Source organism: Bos javanicus, chromosome 12, assembly GCF_032452875.1.
Source record: "Bos javanicus breed banteng chromosome 12, ARS-OSU_banteng_1.0, whole genome shotgun sequence".
Classification (NCBI taxonomy): domain Eukaryota; kingdom Metazoa; phylum Chordata; class Mammalia; order Artiodactyla; family Bovidae; genus Bos; species Bos javanicus.
In genome coordinates, this window is record NC_083879.1 from 35,941,721 (window position 1) to 35,968,566 (window position 26,846).

The 26,846-nt window shown below is 48.6% G+C and overlaps 1 protein-coding gene across 3 annotated transcripts in view; it reads left to right on the forward strand.

Moving 5' to 3' along the window:
• The first annotated feature begins 981 nt into the window (after positions 1–981).
• The window catches only part of CRYL1 (crystallin lambda 1), a 56,501-nt gene continuing 30,636 nt past the window's right edge, over positions 982–26,846 (forward strand). Inside the window, exons 1-4 of one of the 3 annotated variants that reach the window (XM_061435009.1) lie at positions 1,132–1,147; positions 2,694–3,160; positions 4,040–4,147; positions 18,869–18,995. In XM_061435009.1, the coding sequence (XP_061290993.1) occupies positions 3,120–3,160; positions 4,040–4,147; positions 18,869–18,995 (276 nt within the window). In that variant the 5' untranslated portion in view covers positions 1,132–1,147; positions 2,694–3,119. Of the gene's footprint in view, positions 1,148–2,693; positions 3,161–4,039; positions 4,148–18,868; positions 18,996–26,846 lie in introns of all 3 variants that reach the window. The other 2 variants (XM_061435008.1, XM_061435010.1) reach the window with 2 other exon arrangements.

Sequence of the window (26,846 nt, forward strand, 5' to 3'; positions counted from 1 at the left end):
AGTCCATAGGGTCACAAAGAGGCGGACAGGACTGAGCAACTAAGCCCCCACGCATAGTTATTTCAACATTTAAAGCCTTATCTTGAGGACATCTTTGCTGTTTCACTTTTTTCTTAAGTGAGTTGAATGCCTTTTCAAATGCTGACCCATACCTTGTGAAATTGCTCTGGCTCTGACATTCCTCTTTCCGTTTGGGCTGGGGAAGACAGAGGAAGGGCCCTGCCGGTCAGGGTCACGCGTTTCCGCTGGAGCGCTGCCTTGACCTGGATGGCTGGCGTTGCCCCCTCTGGTGCTGCGCGGACAGCGTGGTCACAGGCACGTGCGGCCAGTTCCTCCGCTCTGTTTCCGAAAAGAGCGCGGGGCGGCGCGGGGACACTTCCTCCTCCTGGAAGATAGACCAGCTCGGCCTCTGGGAGGGGGGTCCAGGCCTTCCAGTGTGGCAGACACCCTCTCCCGCCCCCCAGCCCTCCTGTCTGCCGTCCCAGGGCTCCCCGGCCTCGGCCTCCTCTGTGGAGAAAGGCGGGTCTTCCTCGAAACCAACGACAGTGTGAACCCAGCAGTGGGGCCTGAGCTCGTGCGCCCGGACGTGGTGCTAAGACTTCACACGGGAAAGGAATTCCAGGGGTAAATTTGGGGGTTCCTTTAGCGGTCGCGCCTTGTCCTGGTCTGGAGGTGTTCCCCTCCTTGTGCACGGACTTTGGGGGTTCAGTAGGGAACTGACCAAAACAAAGTGAGTCACTACAGTCCGAAGGGGTAGCTCTCCCACCGGGCTCCCATCCACGTGACGCTCCCGGCACCTCCTCCGTGCACGCTCCGGGGAGAGGGAGGAGAGTGCTCCGCACGCTCGATGGTCTCAGCCGCTCCCCCACCCCGCCCAGTCCTGAGCTCCCCGCCCGCCCCGCCCACAGCCCCGCAGGCCCTGCGGCCCCGCAGCCCCGCCCGGAGCCCTGCGTGCCCGCGGGGCGTGGAGAGGTGGAGGCTCCGCCCGCGCCCCACCCACGGGCCAGGCCCCGGGGCCCTGTCGCGGCCGCGGGGCGGGCGGAGCCAGTGCCCGGGTGGCGCGCGCCGCAGCTGTCTCCTTGGGCACCGCGCGGCCCATGGCGTCCCCAGGGTCCTCGGCGCCCGGCGGGGTGGCGGTGGTCGGCAGGTGAGGGCTCGAACCAGCGTGCCCGGGAGGGTAGCAGGTGGGCGCGGTCGTCATCGCCCGGGGGGTTGGCGGCGCGGCTCCGATGACCCCAGCGCTCCTCCCCAGGACTGGGCCGGCCCGGGCTACGGCGCGGGGCGCAGCTCTGTTCGGGCCCCGCGGCACCCGGTTGCTGCGCGATGCGGTTGCGGGCGGAGTTGGGTGATGCGGGCCGGGCGGGGACGGTGGCAGTGGGCTCTACGAGCGGACGCAGGGCTGTCGGGCCGCGGATCCGCACAGGTGTGTTGTCTCCTTTCCCGTCCGAGGGATGGGCGCGCAGAGGAGAGGCGGGGCCGCGATCTGGGTCAGGCGGGCGCGGGCGCGGCGGGAGGGTCTCGTGTGCTCGGGCCTGAGGCTGTCGCTGGGCGACCCCGCCTGGCCGGGGAGGGGTGGGGACCCACTGCGCGATCCGGATCCAGATTCACGCCTCCTGCATGGCGAGGGCGCCCTATCCTCAGGGCATCCGGGTTCTCTGGGACTTGGGTGTCGGTTAGCCTGGTTGGTGCTCCATCCTCTTTTAAAACTCCTGCAGTTTTCATTTTTTAAAGAAGGCGTCCACGTGCACCTTTCCGTTGGTAGCTGGCATAGCGAACTACCCACTGGTCGGTACTTCTTGTTGGTCATCAGGCACACCTTCTGGGAGGCTCAGTGTCGGGTTGCACTGCCAAGGGGCTGGCCTGCCTGACCAGTCACAGCGCGTCCCAAGAATAAGTCTTGTCCGGGCCCCTCCTTGAAGCCCCTTCGAGGAAGGGGTCAGGGTGCTTTCTGTCAGCTTCCCTTGCAGGGAGCAGTGGCCTTACCTGTGCCTGTGTACTTTCCAGGCACGAGGGCTACTGGCTGCCTCCTGAAGGGATATAAAATATAGAAGAAAGTGCACTTTGTTTTGGGCGTGGTGACCTTGCTTGCTTTGCAGCCTTTGTCACGGTCAAGTGTGTATCAACCACAGGCTGAGACTGGCCTGCTTGCTGGCACCCAGCAGTGTTCAGTGGAGTCTAGAGTTGACTGTACAGGGGACCCTTGGACCACTGGCAGGTGGAGGGCACCCACCTGTCCATTCCCACCAGAGAAGCTAGGGTAATTTACTGTCGGTTCCTCTGCATCAGTGGTACCCAACTGCAGATCCCAAGTTTTGTAGGATTTACCATTTTAAAAAGCCTGCTTCTAGGTGGGCCCTGGGAGTCCAGCTCCTGTTGTTCAGGGTCCACTCTGCCCTTCTCCAGCTCTGATTGTTGTGCAAAGGAGCCGTGCTCTGGGAGTCAGTTTATTTCCAATTCCCCGGGGGAGGCTGACAAGGAATTAAGTTGATTGACTGCAAGAAATTGCAGAAAGTGAAGAGGAATTAAAGATCCTCTTGATGAAAGTGAAAGGAGAGTGAAAAAGTTAGCTTAAAACTCAACATTCAAAAAACTAAAATCATGGCATCTGGTCCCATTACTTCATGGGAAATAGATGGGGTAACAGTGGAAACAGTGATGGACGTTAATTTTTTTGGTCTCCAAAATCACTGCAGATGGTGACTGCAGCCATGAAATTAAAAACGCTTTCTCCTTGGAAGAAAAGCTATGACCAACCTAGACAGCATATTAAAAAGCAGAGACATTACTTTGCCAACAAAGGTCCATCTAGCCAAGGCTATGGTTTTTCCAGTAGTCGTGCATGGATGTGAGAGTTGGACTGTGAAGAAAGCTGAGCGCCAAAGAATTGATGCTTTTGAACTGTGGTGTTGGAGAAGACTCGTGAGAGTCCCCTGGACTGCAAGGAGATCCAACCAGTCCATCCGAAAGGAAATCAGTCCTGAATATTCATTGGAAGGACTGATGTTGAAGCTGAAACTCCAATACTTTGGCCACCTGATGCAGAGAATTGACTCATTTGAAAAGACCCTGATCCTGGGAAAGATTGAAGGCACAAGGAGAAGGGGCCGACAGAGGATGAGATGGTTGGATGGCATCACCGACTCGATGGACATGAGTTTGAGTAAGCCCTTGGAGTTGGTGATGGACGGGGAGGCCTGGCATGGTGCAGTCCCTAGGGTGGCAAAGAGTCGGACATGACTGAGCGACTGAACTGACTGACTGAACCTCTCACACCTTTAACACCTCAGGAAGCAGCCATCTCCACTTCTGGGGTGGCCCTGCTTCCCTTTCCTTCTCCCTCCCCCCTCCCTCTCCCCTCCTGTCCCCTCTGTCCCCTTTCTCTCTCCTGTCTCCCCTCCTGTACCTCTTGTCTTTCTCTCTCTCAACTCTATAGGTGACTTGGAAGTGTGAATTAACTGCTAAAACCTGATAACGTTTTTGTATTTCATTCTTGGGTTTCAACAAAATACAGGGGCCCGGGTTCCACCCTTGGTCAGGGAACCGGATCCTGCACGCCTCAACTAATACCTGGTGCAGTCAAATACATAATGAAATATATAGATATATATAATAGCATCCCCTTGTGGGATTGTTTTCAGATTAATAGAGGTAAGATGTGTACAGTTTTAACATCATCATCTTGAGTGCTGGTGGTGGTAGGAAAAACTGAGGAGGCGAGGGAGATGCTGTCTCTTTTCTCTAGGTCCAGAACTCCGCCAACACTGATCAGTTGGGGGTCCCCGGTGTGTGGACGCCCTGCCCCTCCCTGCTTCCCCCTGGGTCTGGAGGGCACTGCAGTGAGGACCCAGGACCTCTTGTGTGGAAGCAACATTTTTTTTTTTTTTGGAAGCAACATTTTAAGTGGATATCTGCTGTCAAAACATGGAGTTGTAAGCCATCAGGTGTTTCAGTAACAGGACGCTGTGTGCTCTGACACTGGGCTGGCGCGGAGTGGCTCCACTTTCCAGCTGACCTGCGCCTCTGCCTTCTTTCCCTGCAGCGGGCTCATCGGGCGGAGCTGGGCCATGCTGTTCGCCAGCGCGGGCTTCAGGGTCAAACTGTTCGACATCGAGCCTCGGCAGGTGACCGACGCGCTGGTCAGCCTCAGGTGAGTCCCCTGAGCATGCGGAGGCCCTGTGGCCTCAACCCGTCTGTTCGAGCCCTCGAGGCTGGGGTCCTCCTTCTCCTGTGGGGTCGTAGCCTCGGAGCCGGTGAAGCCAGGCTGAGTGAGACGTGGATCCACCCCAAAGCAGGGGCTCAGACTGTGAGGACAGACTTCCGGGGGTAGAGATGTGCGAGGGGGCTGGAGGAATCCAGTGTAGACCCTTGACTTGCGGCCCGAGTGAGTGAGCTGGTGAATGGTTCTGTGCCACATGCCCAGGAGCTGCACCTCCCCTGCGGGCACAGAGGTCCTGAGGTCCTCAGGTGTGTTCTTACGTGTTGCTCTGTATGGCAGGACTGGGATTAACTGGGATAAGTGTTGTCTGAGGTGTGAGAGTGTGCCTACTTAGCAGATGCTGAGCGTTGAGCTCACAGAGGGTGGCGTTTTAGGGACCACCTCAGGAACAAAAAGAATAAGAACCAAAGGAAAAAGGCTGAGACTGGGAGACCAAAGACAGAAGGACAAACTAATTCACGGGTTGCCGCTGCTATGATGCCATCTCTGATCATCTCAGGCCTTGTCAGGTAGTTACTCTCCTGGTTGGGGGCATAGCTGTGTGCATTGATTTGAATGTGCATTTTGTGTAACAGAAGATGCTGTATATCATTGGCTCTTTGAGAAGACAAATGTATAGTGCATGATGTCAGGCTCTAGGCCTTGAGAAATTACATACCTTAGGCCAACTTTGTTGTGTAGCAGATAAGAACCCAAAACCCAGAGAAGTAAAGTTGCTTCTTACTAGAGTAGCAGGTAGCTGGTGACTAGGTGAAACAGCTTTCAAATTGTGATGCTGGAAACTTCTGAAAGTGCCTCGGACAGCAAGGAGATCAAACCTGTCAATCCTAAAGGAAATCAGTCCTGAATATTCACTGGAAGGATTGATGCTGAAGCTGAAGCTCCAATATGTTGGCCATCTGATGTGAAGAGCCAACTCACTGGAAAGACGCTGATGCCGGGAAAGATTGAAGGCAGGAGGAGAAGGGGACAACAGAGGATGAGATGGTTGGATGGCATCACCAACACAATGGACAGGAGTTTGAGCAAACTCTGGGAGATAGTCAAGGACAGGGAAGCCTGATGTGCTGCAGTCCATGGGGTCGTGAAGAGTCAGACACAACTAACTGAGTGACTGAACAAGAACCGATGAAACATCAATTGAAAGAAACAAAAAGCAAAAAATGAAACAACCACCATAAAGCTAAACACTCCCCAATGCTTTGTTCTGTGCCATTAGGGAAGGAGGGGGACTTGGCACACAGATCTCTGTTTCCAGGCACGTGCCACTCACCAGGGACACGTGGATGAACAAGACAGAGCTAGTCCTACACATCAGGACAAGTTCAGCCTGGTGATCCTACCGTATGAATTCTCATAGTGACCCCCACAAGGCAAGACCTCATGTGGCTGCAAAGCCTAAAATACTACAATGTGGCTCTTTACAAAAGATTCTCAACCCACATGTTTAAAAGTTGAGATTCTGGTCTCCACTCCTGATGTGTGGGCTTTCCCAAACCAAGCTGTTCTCTGACCCCAGTGTGTGTCCTGCAACTCAGCTCAGCCCTGAGACAGCATCATGTCCGGCAGGTAGGGGTCTCCATCCTACAGGGTTGCCCCACCCCTCACACTTCAGACTCCAGCTCAGTCCAGTTGTCATCTGTGCTCCCAACCTACTGGCTGTGGTTCCTACCATCCCTTCTTGGGTTTGCTTTACTGGCTAGAGTGGCTCCCAGGCTCAGGAGACCAATTCCCCAGTGGATTACTGGTTTTTTACAAATAGAATTAGGGCTACTGCAAACAAGCAACTCAAGCTTGGGACTTGAACCCATGGTCTTTTAACTGAGATCACACACCTGGTTTTGAGACTTAAGAAGCTCATGTTCTTTATGTCTCCTTGAGAATTCAGTGAGAGACAAAGCGATAGGGAATTGGATTTATTTAGAGAGAAACACACTTCACAGACAGAGTGCAGGCCATCTCAGAAGGCGAGAGCCACCCCAGGGTAGAGCGTTGTTAGCTTTCATGTGCTCAGTCGTGTCCGACTCTTTGCAACCCCACGGCCTGTAGCCCGCCAGGCTCCTCTGTCTGTGGAATTCTCTAGGCAAGAATACTGGAGCCCAGTGCCATTTCCTTCTCTAGGGGATCTTCTGGACCCAAGGATCAAACTCTGGTCTCCTGCATTGCAGGCAGATTCTTTACTACTGCAACACCTTACTTATTTAATAGGGGTGGGTAATTTCATAGGCTAATGAGTGGGAGGAGTATTCCAGCTCTTTTGGGGAAGGGATGGGGACTGTCATGGTGCCTGGGGGTGTGTCACTTAGCATGCTGATGTGTTAGAGTGATTGCCTGCAATGTGGGAGACCCGGGTTTGATCCCTGGGTTGGGAAGATCCCCTGGAGAAGGGAAAGGCTACCCACTCCAGTATTCTGGCCAGGAGAATTCCATGGACTGTATAGTCCATGGGGTTGCAAAGACACAGACACAACTGAGTGACTGACTTTCACACACTAAGGCTCAAGGTCTAGTGGAAGTCAACTTCCCTGCCATCTTAGGTTCTTATCTGTTTATGTCGTGTCCTCGGGCTGTGTCATTGTTTTAAAGGTTGTGCCCTTCCCTCCTGTTTCACTTCCAATCAACAGCAGGATGAAGAAATACACAGGAGACATGTGGGAGGCAGGGAGCTTTCCTGCCCTCTGGTGTCCCCCTTCCCTGAATATCCACCTGTTCAACCTGGAGGCTCTCTGAACTCCCTCTTTGGGTTTTTTGGTGGCTCTGACACTTAGACACTGTTGATTAAATAACTGGTGATTGTACTCAGCCTCCAGCTCCTCTCCCTCTCCTGAGGTCAGGGGCAGGACTTCAAGTGCTGGCCCTGAAATTACTGGGTTGGTGATACAAGCAACCAGCCCTGTCCTGAGGTGCTTTCAAAAGTCACCTCATTAACATAACAAAAGACACTCCCCTGCACAGGATATTCCAAGGAGTTTTAGGAGCTCTGTGTCAGCTCTTTGAACACCAGTGCAAAGATGTATGTCACAGCATCACAATAGTAATAGATACGAAGATGAAAATATTAATATTAACACATTTTGTGGTAGTTTATCCCTATTGTTTAGTCACTAAGTTGTGTCCGACCCTGGGACCCCATGGACTGTAGCTCGCCTGTCCATGGGATTCTCCAGGCACGAACACTGGAGTGGGTTGCCACTTCTTTCTCTAGGGGATCTTCCTGAGCCAGGGATCAAAACCACATGTCTTGCATTACTGCTGAGCCACCAGGTTTATCACTGTAGACGTGGAGAAATGGTCCTTTCTTTGCTTCTAGGTTCTTTGGGTGATCTGAGAATTAAACTGATATAAGGCAGATTGCCTGGAAAATCCCATGGACGGAGGAGCCTGGAAGGCTGCAGTCCATGGGATCGCTGAGGGTCGCACACGACTGAGCAACTTCACTTTCACTTTTTACTTTCATGCATTGGAGAAGGAAATGGCAACCCACTCCAGTGTTCTTGCCTGGAGAATCCCAGGGACGGGGGAGCCTGGTGGGTTGCACAGAGTCGGACACGACTGAAGTGACTTAGCAGCAGCAGCAGCAAGGCAGATTAATAGGAGAAAAACAAATGTTATTCTATGTGGATGGGAGCCCCGTGAAGCAGCGGGGGCCCACAATGAAGCAAGGGGCTGAAGCTTCTGTAAGGCCTGGTGGGTGGAGGGGCAGTCAGGATGTGGGGAGGCGGAGGAGGCCTTTCCTAGGAGGGAGAGGAGACCTGGCCTGCTGTGTGGTGTTTCTTGGGTGAAACACTCTTCTGACCCGGGTACCCCCACCCCCGAAGTATAAACGTAGGCAGTTGAAGGCAAGTTTAGGAGAAGTTCCTGAACCTGCTGGGTTTTGATTGCCTTTAGATCAGAATAGTCCTTGTGCCACAGTGGCATCTTTTGGGGTGAAAAAACCCACTCCCCTTCATTGCCTTGTGTGTTTGGTGATCTCTGAGCTCGCATGCATTGGCTCTAATCTGTGGAAACCCAGGTCCTGCACGGGTCCTGGTGAATGCCCCACTGGGGGTTTTCTCAGCTACCCACCTGTTTGGGGACAGACTGGGGTCTGACATTGTCTCCTTCGTGCCTGACCTAGGGTCTCAGGCTCAGGTTCCCCTACATGTACCCTCAGGGCAACCCTGCCTTCTGCTGGTTTCAGTTCTTTCATTTTTTGTTGATAAATATTTTCTACTGAAACAACTCCTTTTTATTTTCTAGGTTTTCTCTTTTTAAAATTGTTATTCAGTCGCTCAGTAATGTCTGACTCTTTACGACTGCATGGACTGCAGCATGCCAGGCTTCCCTGTCCTTCATGGTCTCCCAGAGTTTGCTCAGACTCATGTCCATTGAGTCAGTGATGCCATCCAACCATCTCATACTCTGTTGGCCTTCTCCTCCTGCCTTCAATCTTTCCCAGCATCAGGGTGTTTTCCAGTGAGTCAGTTCTTCACAAAGTATTGGAGCTTCAGCTTCATGTGGCCAAAGTATTGGAGCTTCAGCTTCAGCATCAGTCCTTCCAGTGACTATTCAGGACTGATTTCCTTTAGGATTGACTGGTTTGATCTCCTTGCTGTACAAGGGACTCTCAAGAGTCTTCTTGAACACCACAGTCCAAAGCATCAACTCTTTGGTGCTTAGCCTTCTTTATGGTCCAACTCTCACATCTGTACATGACTATTGGAGAAACCATAGCTTTGACATATGGACATTTGTTGGCAAAGTAACATCTCTGCTTTTTAATAAGCTGTCTAGGTTTGTCATGAATTTTCTTCCTAGTGTGGAGTTCATATAATTTTCACACGTCACAAAGTACTCCCAAACATTTAAAAATGTAAAAGTCACCCTTATGTCTCAAGCCACGGGGCAATAGTGGACTCTGGTTTGCTGACTGACGTACTTTTCATTTCCGTTGTAGTTTCACCTCATGTTGTAGATGCAATTCCACTGCACCTGTAACCAACAGAAAACTAAGATCCCTAATTGAAAAGTTCTTTGTCCTATCTCTTGGGGTATTTATATTGATAGACTTTATTATTTAAGTGTATCATGAAAGAGTTTGGCCACTTTTTAAAGTCCTTTCAGGCATCAAGGAGAACATTGGGAAATTGTAAATAAGGTTTTCTTTTTCTTAGGCTAGATTAAAGGCTTTCTTATAATATTTTCCTACTACTTTGTTTAATTAAGAGCTGATATTTTAAGTATTACTGGTGGCCAGTTAAATTGAGCTTTTGGATATCGGCCTAAGATTTTTGAACCAAGGAACAAACAAGCAACACCCCTTCCAAAAATCAGTTAGCAGCCTTATTTAGGAAAAGCAAATGTCCTGAATTATGTGTCTTTCCTCATGAGTGGCTTTCTTTCTAGACGCAGCCCTCTCCCCCCACCACGTGTAAGCTGACTGCACTTTAATGTGCAGAACTGGTTGTGCTTCTCTGGCAGGAAGCAGGATTTCAGGGTATCTCGTGACACCTCGGCTCAAGTTTTTGCTGGCGAAGCCGGCAGGAGGATCAACTGTGAGTCGTGTCTCCTCACCCTCCTTATAGGGGGGAGGTACACTCAATTTTAGGTCTTATGACTTGCATAAGGCCACCTACATCCTTTTTTCTTTTTTTTTAATTAGGGAACTAAAAGATCTTAGATGCCACAACTAAGATGTGGTCTTAAATGCCACAATTAAGACCCAGCACAGCCAAATAAATAAATATTTTTAAAAAGAAGAAGCAGCAGCAGCATAAACAGTGTATCTTCCTGACTAGATTGAATTGACTGCTGTTTGGGGAGAATGGACACATGTATATGTGTGGCTGAGTCCCTTTGCTGTCCACGTAATCTTTTTCTAGCAGAGTAGGAAAACGAGTCTCTTAAAACCTCAAGTATTCAAACTCGTAACAGAAAGGGAACTTGACCTTGGAAAACCCTATTAACAGATGCTTCACTGGTTGGCTTTTGTTCTCGGGCAAATGCTCAATGCTTGGCCTGTGTTAGGGCTCAAGAATTTGAGAGGGTGGTTGTATTTCAAGAAGAAAAACACAGGTCAAATAAACAAAGTTGAAATGTGGACTCAGATTGGGAGTGTTTTGTTTCTCATGACTTGTGTTCAGTTTCATTTCCACGTGGTGACACGCCGGGCTTGCCTCTCAGGACCAGGACCCCAGCCTGGGCCATGGTGACATCTGAGTGACAGCCCCACGTGGGGGCGGAGGGCCAGCTGCCTGGAGCCCTGGCTGAAATCGCCATCTTTGGGTGAACTCTGCTCATGTCTCAACTGCCATCTCTGTCATGTGGAGATGGTCATTCTGAACTTGAGTCACTGAAAATGGATCTGCTTTTCCACGTGGACATTGATTTAGTAGACCAGCAGAAGTGGTCTCTGAAAACTGGGTGGCTGCCCTGGGCTCTGTTGCCTCGGTAGCTGAACTTCCTATCCCGACAGCTGGGTCTCTGACTCGATTAACTTGCCACCCAGATCTGTGCATTTGCTTCAACATCTTGAACCTGGATTTGATCTGGATTCCTCTGGACTGGTCTGGTTTGAAGCTGCCTTTTAGTTGTCCATGTAGCTTTGGTTAGAATAACTGAGGTTAATAGATCACAGAGTGGCCTCCCATGGCTCCCATCCAAGTCTTGCTACAGTCACTGAAAAATGTATGCAATCTGGGTGTAACCATAAGAATCATGCACAAGACATTCATGGAGAAATTTTTTTTAATTTAATTAATTAACTTTTATTTTTTGCTGTGCTGGGTCTTCGTTGCACCACAGGCTTTTCCCTAGTTGTGGTGAGTGGAGGCTGCTCTCTAGTTGCGGTGTGCGGGCTTCTCATCATGGTGCCTTCTCTTGTTTCAGGCCCTCTAGGTGCACGGGCTCAGTAGTGGTGGTTCCCGGGCTCAAGAGCACAGGCTCAGTAGTTGTGGTGCACGGGCTTAGTTGTCCCATAGCATGTGAGATCTTCCTGCACCAGGGATCCAACCCAAGTCTCCTTCATTGGCGGGCAGATTCTTTATCACTGTGCCACCAGGGAAACCATCGCCGAGAGATTTTTTTCAGCTGTATGAAGGCCAGTAAAGAAGAAATAAGTTAGCGGGCAGGAGCCTGTCTGCAGGGATGTAACCAGGACGGTGCAGGGCAGTGAGTGACTGGACCTCCCTGGGCTGAGAAGTTCCCAAGTGACCTGAGTGCTGTCGCCAGAAGCTGACTCCAAGGGGCCGTGGGTTCCGTGGGTCGTTGAACCTGACATATCTGTGTGTTCACAGGTCATGCTGTCCCTTGGCTGTCACTAGGACAGTCCAAATGATTGCTTCATGTCACTTATTGACTCTTCCCAAATAGGAATGGTTTCCCCTTCTCTGATTTGTGTAAGTTGTTATTGTTGTTCAGTCACTAAGTCAGGTCTGACTCTTTTCGATCCCATGGACTACAGCATGCCAGGCTACCCTGTCCTTCACCATTTCCTAGAATTTGCTCAAACTCATGCCCATTGAGTAGGTGATGCCATACAACCATCTCATCCTCTGTTGTCCCCTTCTCCTCCTGCCTTCAATCTTTCCCAAGATCAGGGTCTTTTCCAATGAATCAGTTCTTTGTATCAGGTGGCCAAAGTACTGGAGCTTCAGCTTCAGCCTCAGTCCTTCCAGTGAATATTCAGGGTTGATTTCCTTTAGGATTGACTGGTTGGATCTTGCTGCATCAGTTCTTCAGTGCTCAGCCTTCTTTATGGTCCGACTCTCACATATGCTAATTGTATACTTAAAACTGGGGAGAAGCCAGAGTACTTTGACTGTCTCTGGCTGGTAGGGTGAGGAGTGACTGCTCTTGGGTTCAGGGAGTCACCCCGACGTCCCCGTCCTGTGGGCTCCAGGCATGTGGACACATGTGTTCTCTGGGCGGGAGGGCTGTGAAGGCTCACACAGGATTAAGTAGGGTGTGGACACAGGAATGTGAGTTCTGGTCGCTTCTCCCTGTGAGGTTTCCCTCGGGCAGTGGGTCTGGGCACGCAGATCCCCAGGTCTCCTGTGGCACAGATGGAGGGATGGTCTGCCTGCAGAGCACTGGCCTTTATCTACCTCTGGGGAGGTTTTCAGGTTGAGGTGTCCGAGGCACTGGACCGGTCACCTGCGTGAGTAAGTGATGTGTTGAGGGGTGCAGCCGTCAGCAGACTGGGGACCGGGCCCTGTGCTGTCAAGCAGAAGTCTCAATTCAGTTCACTCAGTTGTGTCCAACTCTGCGGCCCCATGGACTGCAGCACGCCAGGCCTCCCAGTCCATCACCATCTCCCGAAGCTTGCTCAAACTCATGTCCATCGAGTTGGTGATGCCATCCAACCATCTCATCCTCTGTCAGCCCCTTCTCCTGCCTTCAATCTTTCCCAGCATCAGGGTTTTTTCCAGTGAGTCAGTTCTTCTCTTCAGGTGACTAAAGTATTGGAGCTTCAGCTTACTGGCCAAACTGATCACATGAACCACAGCTTTGTCTAGCTGGATGAAACTATGAGCCATGCCGTGTAGGCCACCCAAGATAGATGGGTCATATTGGAGAGTTCTGACAAAATGTGGTCCTCTGGAGAAGGGAATGGCAAACCACTTCAGTATTCTTGCCTTGAGAACCCCATGAACAGTATGAAAAAGCAGGTCTGGAGCTCCTGTTTTTAATAAAAACCTTGATATTCTGCCTCTCCCCCGCCCACTTCAAAAAATGATAAAAATGAGATGAATGAATGAAAAAAGAGTGTCCACACAGTGTTCCACAGTGTATGGATGTGAGAGTTGGACTGGGAAGAAAGCTGAGCGCCAAAGAATTGATGCTTTTGAACTCTGGTGTTGGAGAAGACCCTTGAGAGTCCCTTGGACTGCAAGGAGATCCAACCAGTCCATCCTAAAGGAGATCAGTCCTGGGTGTTCATTGGAAGGACTGATTCTGAAGCTGAAACTCCAATACTTTGGCCACCTCATGAGAAGAGTTGACTCATTGGAAAAGCCCCTGATGCTGGGAGGGATTGGGGGCAGGAGGAGAAGGGGACGATAGAGGATGAGATGGCTGGATGGCATCACCAACTCGATGGACATGAGTTTGGGTGAACTCCGGGAGTTGGTGATGGACAGGAAGGCCTGGCGTGCTGTGATTCATGGGGTCGCAGAGTCCAACACGACTGAGCGACTCAACTGAACTGAACTGATCTTTTGAGTCCTGGGCGGTGCTCCACTGCCCTCTAGAGGTGAAATTCGTGCACTGCAGTCACCTGACGAGGTAGTAGCGTATGAGGCCCAGAAGCTGGCTGAGAGCATCTCACCTTTCTCAGGTATTTATGTTTGTTCCCTGCAAAGCTTGATGCAGAAGTTCTAGAATACTCAGTGTAAAATATTGGAACTAGTGGAACTAGTGTTTTGTGGTTTTTTTTGGCTAATATACTATAACTCTTCCAAATCATTTCAGTTCAGTTCAGTCGCTCAGTCGTGTCCGACTCTTCGCAACCCCATGAATTGCAGCACACCAGGCCTCTCTGTCCATCACCAACTCCTAGAGTTCACTCAAACTCATGTCCATCAAGTCGATGATGCCATCCAGCCATCTCATCCTCTGTCGTCGCCTTCTCCTGCCCCCAATCCCTCCCAACATCAGAGTCCTTTCCAATGAGTCAACTCTTCAGATGAGGTGGCCAAAGTATTGGAGTTTCAGCTTTAGCATCAGTCCTTCCAAAGAATACCCAGGACTGATCTCCTTCAGAATGGACTGGTTGGATCTCCTTGCAGTCCAAGGGACTCTCAAGAGTCTTCTCCAACACCACAGTTCAAAAGCATCAATTCTTCGGCACTCAGCTTTCTTCACAGTCCAACTCTCACATCCATACATGACTACTGGAAAAACCATAGCCTTGACTAGATGGACCTTTGTTGGCAAAGTAATGTCTCTGTTTTGAATATGCTATCTAGGTTGGTCATAACTTTCCTTCCAAGGAGTAAGCGTCTTCTAATTTCATGGCTGCAGTCACCATCTGCAGTGATTTTGGAACCCCAAAAAATAAAGTCAGATACTGTTTCCACTGTTTCCCCATCTATTTCCCATGAAGTGATGGGACCAGATGCCATGACCTTAGTTTTCTGAATGTTGAGCTTTAAGCCAACTTTTTCACTCTCCTCTTTCACTTTCATCAAGAGGCTTTTTAGTTCCTCTTCACTTTCTGCCATAAGGGTGGTGTCATCTGCATATCTGAGGTTATTGATCTTTCTCCCGGCAATCTGGATTCCAGATTGTGCTTCATCCAGCCCAGAGTTTCTCATGATGTACTCTGCATATAAGTTAAATAAGCAGGGTGACAATATACAGCCTTGACATACTCCTTTTCCTATTTGGAACCAGTCTGGTGTTCCATGTCCAGTTCTAACTGTTGCTTCCTGACCTGCATACAGGTTTCTCAAGAGGCAGGTCAGGTGGTCTGATATTCCCATCTCTTTCAGAATTTCCCACAGTTTATTGTGATCCACACAGTCAAAGGCTTTGGCATAGTCAATAAAGCAGAACTAGATGTTTTTCTGGAACTCTCTTCCTTTTTCTATGATCCAGCAGATGTTGGCAATGTTATCTCTGGTTCCTCTGCCTTTTCTAAAACCAGCTTGAACATCTGGAAGTTCATGGTTCACGTATTGCTGAAGCCTGTCTTGGAGAATTTTGAGCATTACTTTACTAGCGTGTGAGATGAGTGCAGTTGTGTGGTAGTTTGAGCATTCTTTGGCATTGGAATGAAAACTGAACGTTTCTAGTCCTGTGGCCACTGCTGAGTTTTCCAAATTTGCTGGGATATTGAGTGTAGCACTTTCACAGCATCATCTTTCAGGATTTGAAATAGCTCAACTGGAATTCCATCACCTCCACTAGCTTTGTTCATAGTGATGCTTTCTAAGGCCCACTTGACTTCACATTCCAGGATGTCTGGCTCTAGGTCAGTGATCACACCATCGTGATTATCTGGGTCATGAAGATCTTTTTTGTACAGTTCTTCTGTGTATTCTTGCCACCTCTTCTTAATATCTTCTGCTTCTGTTAGGTCCATACCATTTCTGTCCTTTATTGAGCCCATCTTTGCATGAAATGTTCCCTTGGTATCTCTAATTTTCTTGAAGAGATCTCTAGTCTTTCCCATTCTGTTGTTTTCCTCTATTTCTTTGCACTTATCTTTTCTTGCTATTCTTTGGAACTCTGCATTCAGATGCTTATATCTTTCCTTTTCTCCTTTGCTTTTTGCTTTTCTTCTTTTCACAGCTATTTGTAAGGCCTTCCCAGACAGCCATTTTGCTTTTTGCATTTCTTTTCCATGGGGGTGGTCTTGCTCCCTGTCTCCTGTGCAATGTCACGAACCTCATTCCATAGTTCATCAGGCACTCTATCTATCAGATCTAGGCCCTTAAATCTATTTCTCACTTCCACTGTATAATCATAAGGGATTTGATTTAGGTCATACCTGAATGGTCTAGTGGTTTTCCCTACTTTCTTCAATGTCAGTCTGAATTTGGCAATAAGGAGTTCATGATCTGAACCACAGTCAGCTCCCAGTCTTGTTTTTGTTGACTGTATAGAGCTTCTCCATCTTTGGGTGCAAAGAATATAATCAATCTGATTTCAGTGTTGACCATCTTGTGATGTCCATGTGTAGAGTCTTCTCTTGTGTGGTTGAAAGAGGGTGTTTGCTATGACCAGTGCATTCTCTTAGCAAAACTGTATTAGTCTTTGCCCTGCTTCATTCCATATTCCAAGGCCAAATTTGCCTGTTACCCCAGGTGTTTCTTGACTTCCTACTTTTGCATTCCAGTTCCCTATAATGAAAAGGACATCTTTTGGGGGTGTTAGTTCTAAAAGGTCTTGTAGGTCTTCATAGAACCGTTCAACTTCAGCTTCTTCAGTGTTACTGGTTGGGGCATAGACTTGATTACTGTGATATTGAATGGTTTGCCTTGGAAACTAACAGAGATCATTCTGTCATTTTTGAGATTGCATCCAAGTACTGCGTTTCAGACTCTTTTCTTGACCATGATGGCTACTCCATTTCTTCTAAGGTATTCCTGCCCACGGTAGTAGATATAATGATCATCTGAGTTAAATTCACCCATTCCAGTCCATTTTAGTTCGCTGATTCCTAGGATGTCGACGTTCACTCTTGCCATCTCCTGTTTGACCACTTCCAATTTGCCTTGATTCATGGACCTAACATTCCAGGTTCCTATGCAATATTGCTCTTTACAGCATCGGACCTTGCTTCTATCACCAGTCACATCCACAACTGGGTATTGTATATGACAAAAACCTCAGAGATTGTTCTCCTTAAAAAAAAATTTAACCCCAAGTCCTCCTTGGTGTGATGGCTTGTGATGGCTTCTTCACCCAGCTATCTGGTATCAGGAGAGGCCACACCCGCCTAAGGGATCTTGGACTCCTTCTCTTGGCCATGAAGCTGCTTTTGGTTGAAGATAATACGAAATCTGTATTTCAGCGCATCTTTCTAGTGGGTTTTTTTTTTTCCTCACAGTAACAATAGCAAAAGAGTTTCCCTTCCTCTATTTGTGGCTAAAACAAAAAGTTTAAAATGCACAGCTTTAAGGAAGAAACAGGACAAGGGAGCTGGCTGACCCAAGTGGGCCCCGGCATCCCAGGAACGCCAGCTTCCCAGGGGAGGACAGGACGGGCAGGGACCCCACGGGTGCCTGGGCTCAGGGGTGACCTGCAGACCCTTGACCCAGGCCTGTCCCTCCCAGTCAGTGTTCCCACACTCAGTTGTGCCACAGCCTGGCCTTTCTTGCAGCCCCCAGCCCAGTGACCTGAGACCCAGGCCCTCAGATCACCGGCCATGCTTGAGCCGTCGCCCCATCCCAGGGCCTCCCTGACCTTGGCTGACACCCTCCGCCCCTGAGCGCAAACCCAGCTTGCTGTCAAGAACTCCGACAGCTTAATGATAAACCTGCAGCCTAAAACTATGTAAGAGTGACTCCAGAGAATGTTCTGGAGCCTGTGTGTGTTTGCTCGTCTGTGTATTTAACATGTCCTGAGTTACAGGCAGGACACACTGCACCGTCTCCGAGATGGGAATGTGGGCCCAGCTCAGGAGTCTTCACCCTGCCTGGTCCATATCTCCAGGCACCTGCTCTCAGCCCTCTCCCCAGAGGCACTGAACTGAGGCCCAAGAAGCCCTGCTTTCTGCTTCTATGTCCCACAGGCATTGTTGGGGGGCGGGCGGAGGAGGCTGTGCCTTGAGGTATTGGAATCTTAGTTCCCTGCTGCTGCTGCTAAGTCACTTCAGTCGTGTCCGACTCTGTGCGACCCCATAGACGGCAGCCCACCAGGCTCCCCTGTCCCTGGGATCCTCCAGGCAGGAACACTGGAGTGGGTTGCCATAACCTGTACCCCTGGCAGTGGTTAAGCTCGGTCTTAAGCACTGAGAAGTCCCCTATCTTAATAACTGTTGTGTCCATTTTGGCAGTATTAAGTACATTCATAGTGTTGCACAACCATCCATCCACACAACTCTTGTCCTCTTGAAAAACTGAAAATTGTCCCCATTGAAGAACGACTCCCCTCCCACAACCCCCATTCTCTCTGTCTCTGTGGATTCTGTCACTACAGGTCCCTCATATAAGTGGAATCACATGGAATCTGTCCCTTTGTGATGGCTTATTTCACTCAGCATCATGTCCTTAAGGTTCATCTGTGGAGTAGCAGGTGTCAGAATCCCCTTCCCTTTTAAGGCTGAGTAACATTACAGTAGCAGCAGCAACATTACATTGTCACTGCGACAAAAGTCTGTGTAGTCAAAGCTATGCTTTTTCAGTAGTCACATACAGATGTGGGAGTTGGACCATAAAGAAAAGTGAGCACCAAAGAATTGATACTTTTGAACAGTGGTGTTGGAGAAGACTCTTGAGAATCTCTTGGACTGCAAGGAGATCAAACCAGTCAATCCTAAAGAAAATCAACACTGAATATTCACTGGGAGGACTGATGCTGAAGCTAAAGCTCCAATACTCTGGCCACCTGATGCGAAGAACTGACTCATTGGAAAAGACTCTGATACTGGGAAAGATTGAAGGCAGGAGGAGAAGTGGGCAACAGAGGATAAAATGTCGGGCATAAGTTTGAGCAAATTCCAGGAGATGGTGAAGGACAGGGAAGCCTGGCGTGCTGATGTCCATGGGGTCACAAAGAGTCAGACATGACTGAGTGACTGAACAACAGCATTCCATTGTGTACAACAGTATTCCATTCATCTGTCTGTGGACATGGAGTTGTCCCCATCTTTTGACCACTGTGAACAATGCTGCTGTGGAAATGGGGGTACAAATATCTGAGTCTCCACTTTTACCTTCGGGATGTAGGCCCAGAAGTGGGATCGCTGGCTCACGATAGTCTTGTTTTTAATCTTCTGAAAAAGCACCTGATGTTGGCCACACTGGCTGCAGCTGTTAAGTCTGTTATGGCCAGTGGTGCTGGGGTTCATTGCTCCACGTTCTCAACGCACTTGGTTTTTCCTCTGCTCTTTCGCTGCTAAGGGCTGCACTGTGCTCTGCTTCACATTTCCTGCTGATTGGTGAAGCAGACCTCTGACTTTGAGTTGTTTTGAATGCTCATGGCTCACTCTCCACTGCTTTCCAGGAAGGAGATGAAGATGCTGGAGCTGTCGGGGTACCTGAAAGGCGAGCTGGGCGCGGAGGAGCAGCTGTCACTCATCAGCGGCTGCTCTGACCTGCAGGAGGCAGTAGAGGGCGCCCTGCACGTGCAGGTGAGTGGGGACACCTGCCCACCCTGCTGGCAGGGCCTGTCCCCGGGGTCCTTGGGTCAAAGGCAGGGGAAGGCGTGGGGATCGTGAGCCCGCAGGTACGGATGGCGTTCACGTGACCAGAAACACTGTCTGCCAACCCCCTCCCACCCCCTTCCCCCACTACCCCTTCCCCAGGATGGAGTTCTCTCTTGGGGGGTTAGAATGTTGAGCAAAAAGAAGGTCTTCTGGACAGCTAACACTTTCCTATTTTTATCTAACTGGATGAGAGACTATGTTGTTGTTTGTTCTGAGATATAAGAGATCACCCAAGAGAAACCCTTTAGTGTCTTGCAACGTTTGCATTTACTTTTTCCAACGACTTCACTCAGAGAATCAGGCCATCCCCACCGCTGAGGACACTCCAGGCCCAGTGGACTGGTGGCAGCTCGGTGCCCACACAGGCTTCAGCCCGCCAGGGCCTGAACACAGCTACCGCCCCATGAAGACCAGGTGTCTCCCGGCTTCCAAAACATGACACTTAAGCTGCCCGGGGTTGACAGGGCCTTGCTCCTGAGCTCCTCCTCACCCCATGTCCCGCCACTGCTGGTGTCTCGTCTGGTCTGTGACGCTGGTTGAGCTGAGAACTGGGAGCAAACCAGGCCCGAGCGGGGCTTCTGGTGCAGAGGCCTCAGGGCTGACTCTCCTTCAGTCCACACAGTAGAATTCCTCCTCTCTTCCCGCTCTTTCTACCGCATCCTGTGTCCCGTGCAGTGAAGGGCCCAGGGTGGACGCCAACCCAGCCCTGAGCTCTGAGCCCCTCGTCCTGGCCCGCTGAGGCCTCCATTCCTGTTCTCGGTGGTTGTGGTCACCTCAGTTCAGTTCAGTTCAGTCGCTCAGTCGTGTCCGACTCTTTGCAACCCTATGAATCGCAGCGCGCCAGGCCTCCCTGTCCATCACCAACTCCCGGAGTTCACTCAGACTCACGTCCATCGAATCAGTGATGCCATCCAGCCATCTCATCCTCTGTCGTCCCCTTCTCCTCCTGCCCCCAATCCCTCCCAGCATCAGAGTCTTTTCCAATGAGTCAACTCTTCACATGAGGTGGCCAAAGTACTGGAGTTTCAGCTTTAGCATCATTTCTTCCAAAGAAATCCCAGGGCTGATCTCCTTCAGAATGGACTGGTTGGATCTCCTTGCAGTCCAAGGGACTCTCAAGAGTCTTCTCCAATACCACAGTTCAAAAGCATCAATTCTTTGGCGCTCAGCTTTCTTCACAGTCCAACTCTCACATCCATACGTGACCCTTATTCCAGGCCAGGCTCATTGCTTCCAATGAGAACAGTAGGAAACCCCTTTGGGGATCAATTTGATACATGATATTTATATGATGGAAGTGAATGCTTACAATGAAGTGTATGATGTGACCTGACAGGTGAGCATGTGACGTGTCACCACATGTTTCCCAGAACAGTGGTATCCACTTGGGTCTGTCTCCACTAGAGTGACTTGGCTTCTTTTCTGAACAGTTTCCAGTGCCCTTGGCTTTTTCCTTTGAGACATTTGCTGTACTTTGTAATCTATTTGTGATGATGGCTGGAAAGTTTCATCTCCAGCCTCAAGTACTAATTTTCAAGCCTTCTGTTGTTTCTTTTCTTCCCTGCAGTGATATGGTATGATCCACGCGGTAACTGGCAGTGTTATTTTTCTAAAACGATCTTTGTGTGTGTTTGTGTTAGTCTCTCAGTTATGTCCAACTCTCGTTGACTCCAAAGGACTGCAGCCCACCAGGCTCTTCCATCCGTGGAATTCTCCAGGCAAGAACACCCGAGTGGGTTGCTATTTCCTTCTCCAAAAGCAGTCTTTATGAGGCTTATTATAAATTTTCCAGCACTAGCCATTGCAAGGGAAGCCCTGTGCCTTAGTGGTAAAGAATCCACCTGCCAATGCAGCAGACGTGGGTCAGAATCCTGGGTCAGGATGATTTCCTCCTTCCCCCAGGAGGAAATGGCAACCCACTCCAGTATTCTTGCCTGGAGAATTCCCTGGACAGAGGAGCCTGGATAGAGTCGAAAAGAGTGGGACATGACTAAGCAATTGGGCATGAACACATGCAGCTCTTGCAAAGTCATGCCCCAGGAATAATTAACATGTCTGTGTTAAATTTCTTCCTCTCCTGATCCCATTAAAGAAAAAAAAAAAAAGATTCTGGGTCTTCCCTGGTGGTCCAGTGGTTGGGACTCAGTGCTTCCATGGCCTGGAGCCCAGGTTTGATCCCTGGTCTGGGAACTAAGATCACAAATGCCACATGGAAAAAAAAAAAAGACCTTGAACCTAAAGAATCAAGGCTCAGGGCTGCATTTGCTCTCCAGGGCCCTCACAGCACCTCCAGTCTTAGTGCTCAGAGACCTCCTGCTAGCCGCCTCCTCTGAGCGACTCTGTATGGCTTCCTCTTTCCCGTTTAAGGACAAATTCTCATCGTAGAAAAATTCAGCTAGGCTTTTTGGAGACTTTTTTTGTTTATAAAAAGAAAATGATCGTTACTTTAGGGAATTGCCCAAAGGCAGGAGGAGAGCATGTGAATTAACACAAACACTTCTTTAATCACAAACCTTCCAGTAGTGCGAGTTACTGAGCCCCGGGAATCACCGCCCTAGAAATGTGAGTGGTCGATTTGTCTTCCACCCAAGTCCCAGTGGGCAGGCACCTGGGTCAGAAGGTTTCCTCTGCTGAAACGTGGGAGGGAGTGAGAATGGAACCTGAATTTCTAGCACTTAGTGCAATTTTGAAATCAAATCTGGCCTGGCAAGAAAATCTAGCGTGCTGGAGAAAAAAGTGTATTCTGAAAAGTTTCTAAAGCATTGACTGTTGCAAAGCATTAAGAGTCATTAGCTATGACACAGAGGCTTTATTTCATCTCTGCAACTTTTTACCTAAGATCCAGGTAGTTAGCTGGTAGGAGCCATGGGAATTTTGGTCATGGAATTGTGAGCTCTAAATGGACTTTCCTTATAGTCAGCACAGACAACTCAGATGTGTTTTTCCATGTCAATGTGAGAATTTGCATCTGAACCTTTACCTCTAAAACTGGGAAAACGCTTAGTCATTTTGGTAAGGACTTTGAGATTGTTAGTAATTACAGGAAGCAGTGTTCGTAATAAATACTATGGTTTAAAATTTATACGTTTGCAGGGTCGGCCTTTTTTGGTCTTCTTCCACTGAGACTCAGAGTGATCTTCCTTTTGGTGGGAGTCGGGGGAGAAGGGGACAGTAGCACTGAGTGTGCCCAGGAGTGCATGTTGAATCCTGAATTTCATTTTTCCTTTTCCATGTGTGTATTAATTTGTAAAATTGGATTATTATTCACATATAATAAAAGCTGGCAGTTTTAATGTTCAGGTCTGTGTGCTCCAACAAATGCATGTGGTCATGTCACCGCCCTCCCCAGCTTCAGAGCATTTCCGCCACCCCACAAAGTCCCCTCCTCCCACTTTTCGGTCTGGCCCGGGCCCGAAGCCACTGGTCTGGTTTTGTCCCTGCAGCTTTGCCTTTTCTGTAATGTGGTACAATGTGGACTCACCAGGACTGCACGTGCTTTGTTAGATTTACACATAAACGTGTCCTGATTTAGATGCTACCATAAATAGTACCTTCACAAATTTCAGCTTCTGCTTGTTCATTGCTAGCACATAGTAATAGAGTTAAAAGTGGGTTGTTTGATTTATTTAAATTGGGAGGGTTTTCCATATATCTTTGTTGTTGATTTTGAGTTTAAATCTGTTCTAGTCTCAAAACATACTTGACGTTATTTCAATTCTTTTATTTTGTTGAGGCATGTTTTATAACTCAGAATATAGTCTATTTTGATGAATATTCCACGTGCAGTTGAGAGAAATACATTTCGGAGTGAACTGTAATATGTAAATATGGGTAAAGTTGCTGGATAGTATTATCCAGTCTTTGCCATCCTAATGGATTTTCTGTTACTTCTCAAAAAAATATTTCTAAGAGGTATAAATGAACAATCATAGAGATAAATGAAATGAAATGATAAGAAATGCTCCATCTATAAGCCAGCTGAAAAGCAGGGTGGGGAAAAACACAAAACAAACAGAACAAATGGAAAAGAACAAGCAAGACAGTTGATTTTAATCCAACCCTATCAATAATTACAATAATTACACTAAATGTAATGGGCCAAAACATGCTAATTAAAAGGGTCTGTCAGAGGGGACAGAAGTTCAATACCCAACTATATGCCTGGTTTGAACTGAGAAATGAATCCACAATTATAGATGTCAATACTTTTCTCTCATTGATGGAGAGAAGAACAAATATCACGTATTAGGACATATATCTGGAATTTAGAAAAATGTACGATTTGCAGGGCAGGAATAGAGACATAGACATAAAGAACAGACTTTGGACACAGCAGAGAAGGAGAAGGTCAAATGAATTGAGAGAGTAGCATTGATACATTTACGTTCAGTTCAGTTCAGTTGCTCAGTCGTGTCCAACTCTTTGCAACCCCATGAATCGCAGCACGCCAGGCCTCCCTGTCCATCATCAACTCCCGGAGTTCACTCAGACTCACGTCCGTTGAGTCAGTGATGCCATCCAGCCATCTCATCCTCTGTCATCCTCTTCTCCTCCTGCCCCCAATCTCTCCCAGCATCAGGGTCTTTTCCAGTGAGTCAACTCTTCGGTGAGGAGGTCAAAGTACTGGAGTTTCAGCTTTTAGCATCATTCCTTCCAAAGAAATCCCAGGACTGATCTCCTTTAGGATGGACTGGTTGGATCTCCTTGCAGTCCAAGGGACTCTCAAGAGTCTTCTCCAACACCACAGTTCAAAAGCATCAATTCTTCGGCGCTCAGCCTTCTTCACAGTCCAACTCTCACATCCATACACGACCACTGGAAAAACCACAGCTTTGACTAGACGGACCTTTGTTGGCAAAATAATGTCTCTGCTTTTCAATATGCTATCTAGATTGGTCATAACTTTTCTTCCAAGGAGTAAGCGTCTTTTAATTTCATGGCTGCAGTCACCATCTGCAGTGATTTTGGAGCCCAGAAAAATAAAGTCTGACACTGTTTCTGTAAAATAGCTAGTTAGTGGGAAGTTGCTATATAACACAGGGAGCTCAACACAGATCTCTGTGACCATCTAGAGGGGTAGGATGGGGTTAGGGGGTAGAGGGGAAGTTCAAGAGGGAGGGGACACATATTATACTTATGGCTGATTCACCTTGTATGGCAGAAGCCAATACACTATTGTAAAACAATTATCCTCCAATTAAAAAATATTATAAATTTTTTTAAAAATAAGGCTTTATACATAGTATTTTGGCCTCTGAAAGTCTGTGTTCTAATAAAGCCTAGTCTAAAGTGTGTGTGTGCTCAGTCGTGTCCAACTCTGCGACCACATGGACTGTAGCCCACCAGGCTCCTCTATCCAAGGGATTTTCTGGTCAAGAATACTGGAGTGGGTCGCATCTTCCTTCTCCATTACTCTAATATATGGTCCACAAATTTAAAAAATAAATAAAGGCCAGATAGTAAACGTTTCAGGCTTTGAGAGCTGAGTACAGCCTCTTGTATATTTTACAGCCCTTCAGAAGTCTAAAAGCCGTTCTTGGCTGGGGGCCGTAGACTGGCCTGGATCCCAGCCTGCTGGCCCTGCTCCAGTTTGTTGAGGTGCTTTCCTCCCCACGACTTAGGGAAAGGAGTCCTCCATTAGCCCGTCTAGCCTGTGGGCCTTTCCGGGCTCTTCCTGGGGGCGCGTCTCCACATCAGTTTCCGGGTCTGCGTTTGCCGCGCGCTCTCTTGCTCCCCCTGGCGTCCGTGTGCTGCAACTGCAGGATCACCGAGCGGGACTGAGTCCCATCCACGTGGGGTCAGGGAGAGGGAAACCAGCACCTCGCACCCCGGAGGCAGGCTGGTGGACGTGCAGCTCCTCCCAGGGAGAGGCTGTGGGCTGGGCTTTCCCTCCTGGCCCTGGCAGGGCTGGCTTAGGGGAGGCGCTCGTGGATGACACCCACCTTCACGCACTCATTCTTGTCTGTGCGACCGCCTGGCCCCGCCACCTCCTGGGCTGTGGCCCCAGGTGAGCCCGTCTGTCCATGTCCATCTCCTGCTTTCTCTGCAAGGCCCCTGCGCAGGTGGGATTCGGTCAGTCAAAATCAACGTGATCATTCTCAGTGTTTTTACAAATGACACCTGGTTGATGATCACTGTGTATCATTCTTCTGTATTTTGAGTTGTGTTTTTAAGGTCAGGTTCATTGAAAATGGCGGAGAAGGCAATGGCACCCCACTCCAGTACTCTTGCCTGGAAAATCCCATGGATGGACCACCCTGGTAGGCTGCAGTCCATGGGGTCACTAAGAGTTGGACTCGACTGAGCGATTTCGCTTTAACTTTCATTTTCATGCATTGGAGGAGGAAATGGCAACCCACTCCAGTGTTCTTGCCTGGAGAATCCCAGGGACGGGGGAGCCTGGTGGGCTGCCATCTATGCTGGTCGCACAGAGTCACGCACACGACTGAAGCGACTTAGCAGTAGCAGTCATTGAAAATGGAACCTCGAGGTTTACACCCCTGTCTGGCCCTTGGTGGCTTGTTGCTGGTCTTGTGAATTCCCCTCACCCTTGTAAGTGTGGCCAATTAAGACGGAGGATTTCAGGATCACCAGTGTGGGGTACATTGATCTCCAGTGTGGGGTACATTGATCTTTAAGATGCTTATTAAATTGATAAATGAAAACAGGTATTTCACTAGCCAAATTTGTAGCAACGAACATGTCCTTGTCCCAACACTGACATTTGTAATTTGGTTCTAAAGTTACTATGAAACTGAATGAGCAACCCTGCTGCTGCTGCTGCTAAGTCGCTTCAGTTGTGTCCGACTCTGTGCGACCCCATGGACTGCAGCCTACCAGGCTCCTCCGTCCATGGGATTTTCCAGGCAAGAGTACTGGAGTGGGGTGCCATTGCCTTCTCCATGAGCAATCCTACTTCTCCCTAAACTTTACAAAATAGAAGCTCAGATCTCTCTTTAAAAAAAAGCACAGTACCACTCTTTTGGAAAGAAGGGGTGACATTGTAACAAATCCTGGAATGGTGACAAAACATTGATTGTATATAATATAAATATAGATAGAAATCTAGATATCTCTGTGTATCTAAACCTTTCTTCCTATAGTTAGGAACTTAACTATCCCTTATGCCTTAGGAGTTGCAGGTTGCTAAATTAATGCTCAAAGTCAAAATAAGCAAGTGTCTAATATAAACATTTTTATTTTATGAAATCTATTAATGGAATGTATAGATACCAACCAAGGAAATTATTTTTAATCTTATTATTCAGTTGAAAACGTGGTAAGTCCATTTAAAAGTAGCCATGGCATGCATATTTAGTGCTTGAGATGTGAGAGTGGGACCATAAAGAAGGCTTAGTGCGTAGAAACTGATGTTTTTGAACTGTGCTGTTGAAGAAGACTTTTGAGAGTTCCCTGGACTGCAAGGAAATGAAAACCAGTCAATCCTAAAGGAAATTAACGCTGAATATTCAGTGAAGGACTGTTGCTGAGGCTCCAATACTCTGACCACCTGATGGGAAGAGCCAACTCATTAGAAAAGACCCTGATACTGGAAAGGATTGAAGGCAAAAGGAGAAGCGGGCGGCAAAGGATGAGATGGTTAGATAGCATAACTGACTCAATGGACATAAGTTTGAGCAAACTCCAGGGGATGGTAAAGGACAGGGAAGGCTAGCGTGCTGCAGTCCATAGGGTTGCAAAGATTCGGACATGACTTAGCAACTGAACAACAACAATAAATAGTAAATACTTTTCGCAATTGTAATATTATTTTCC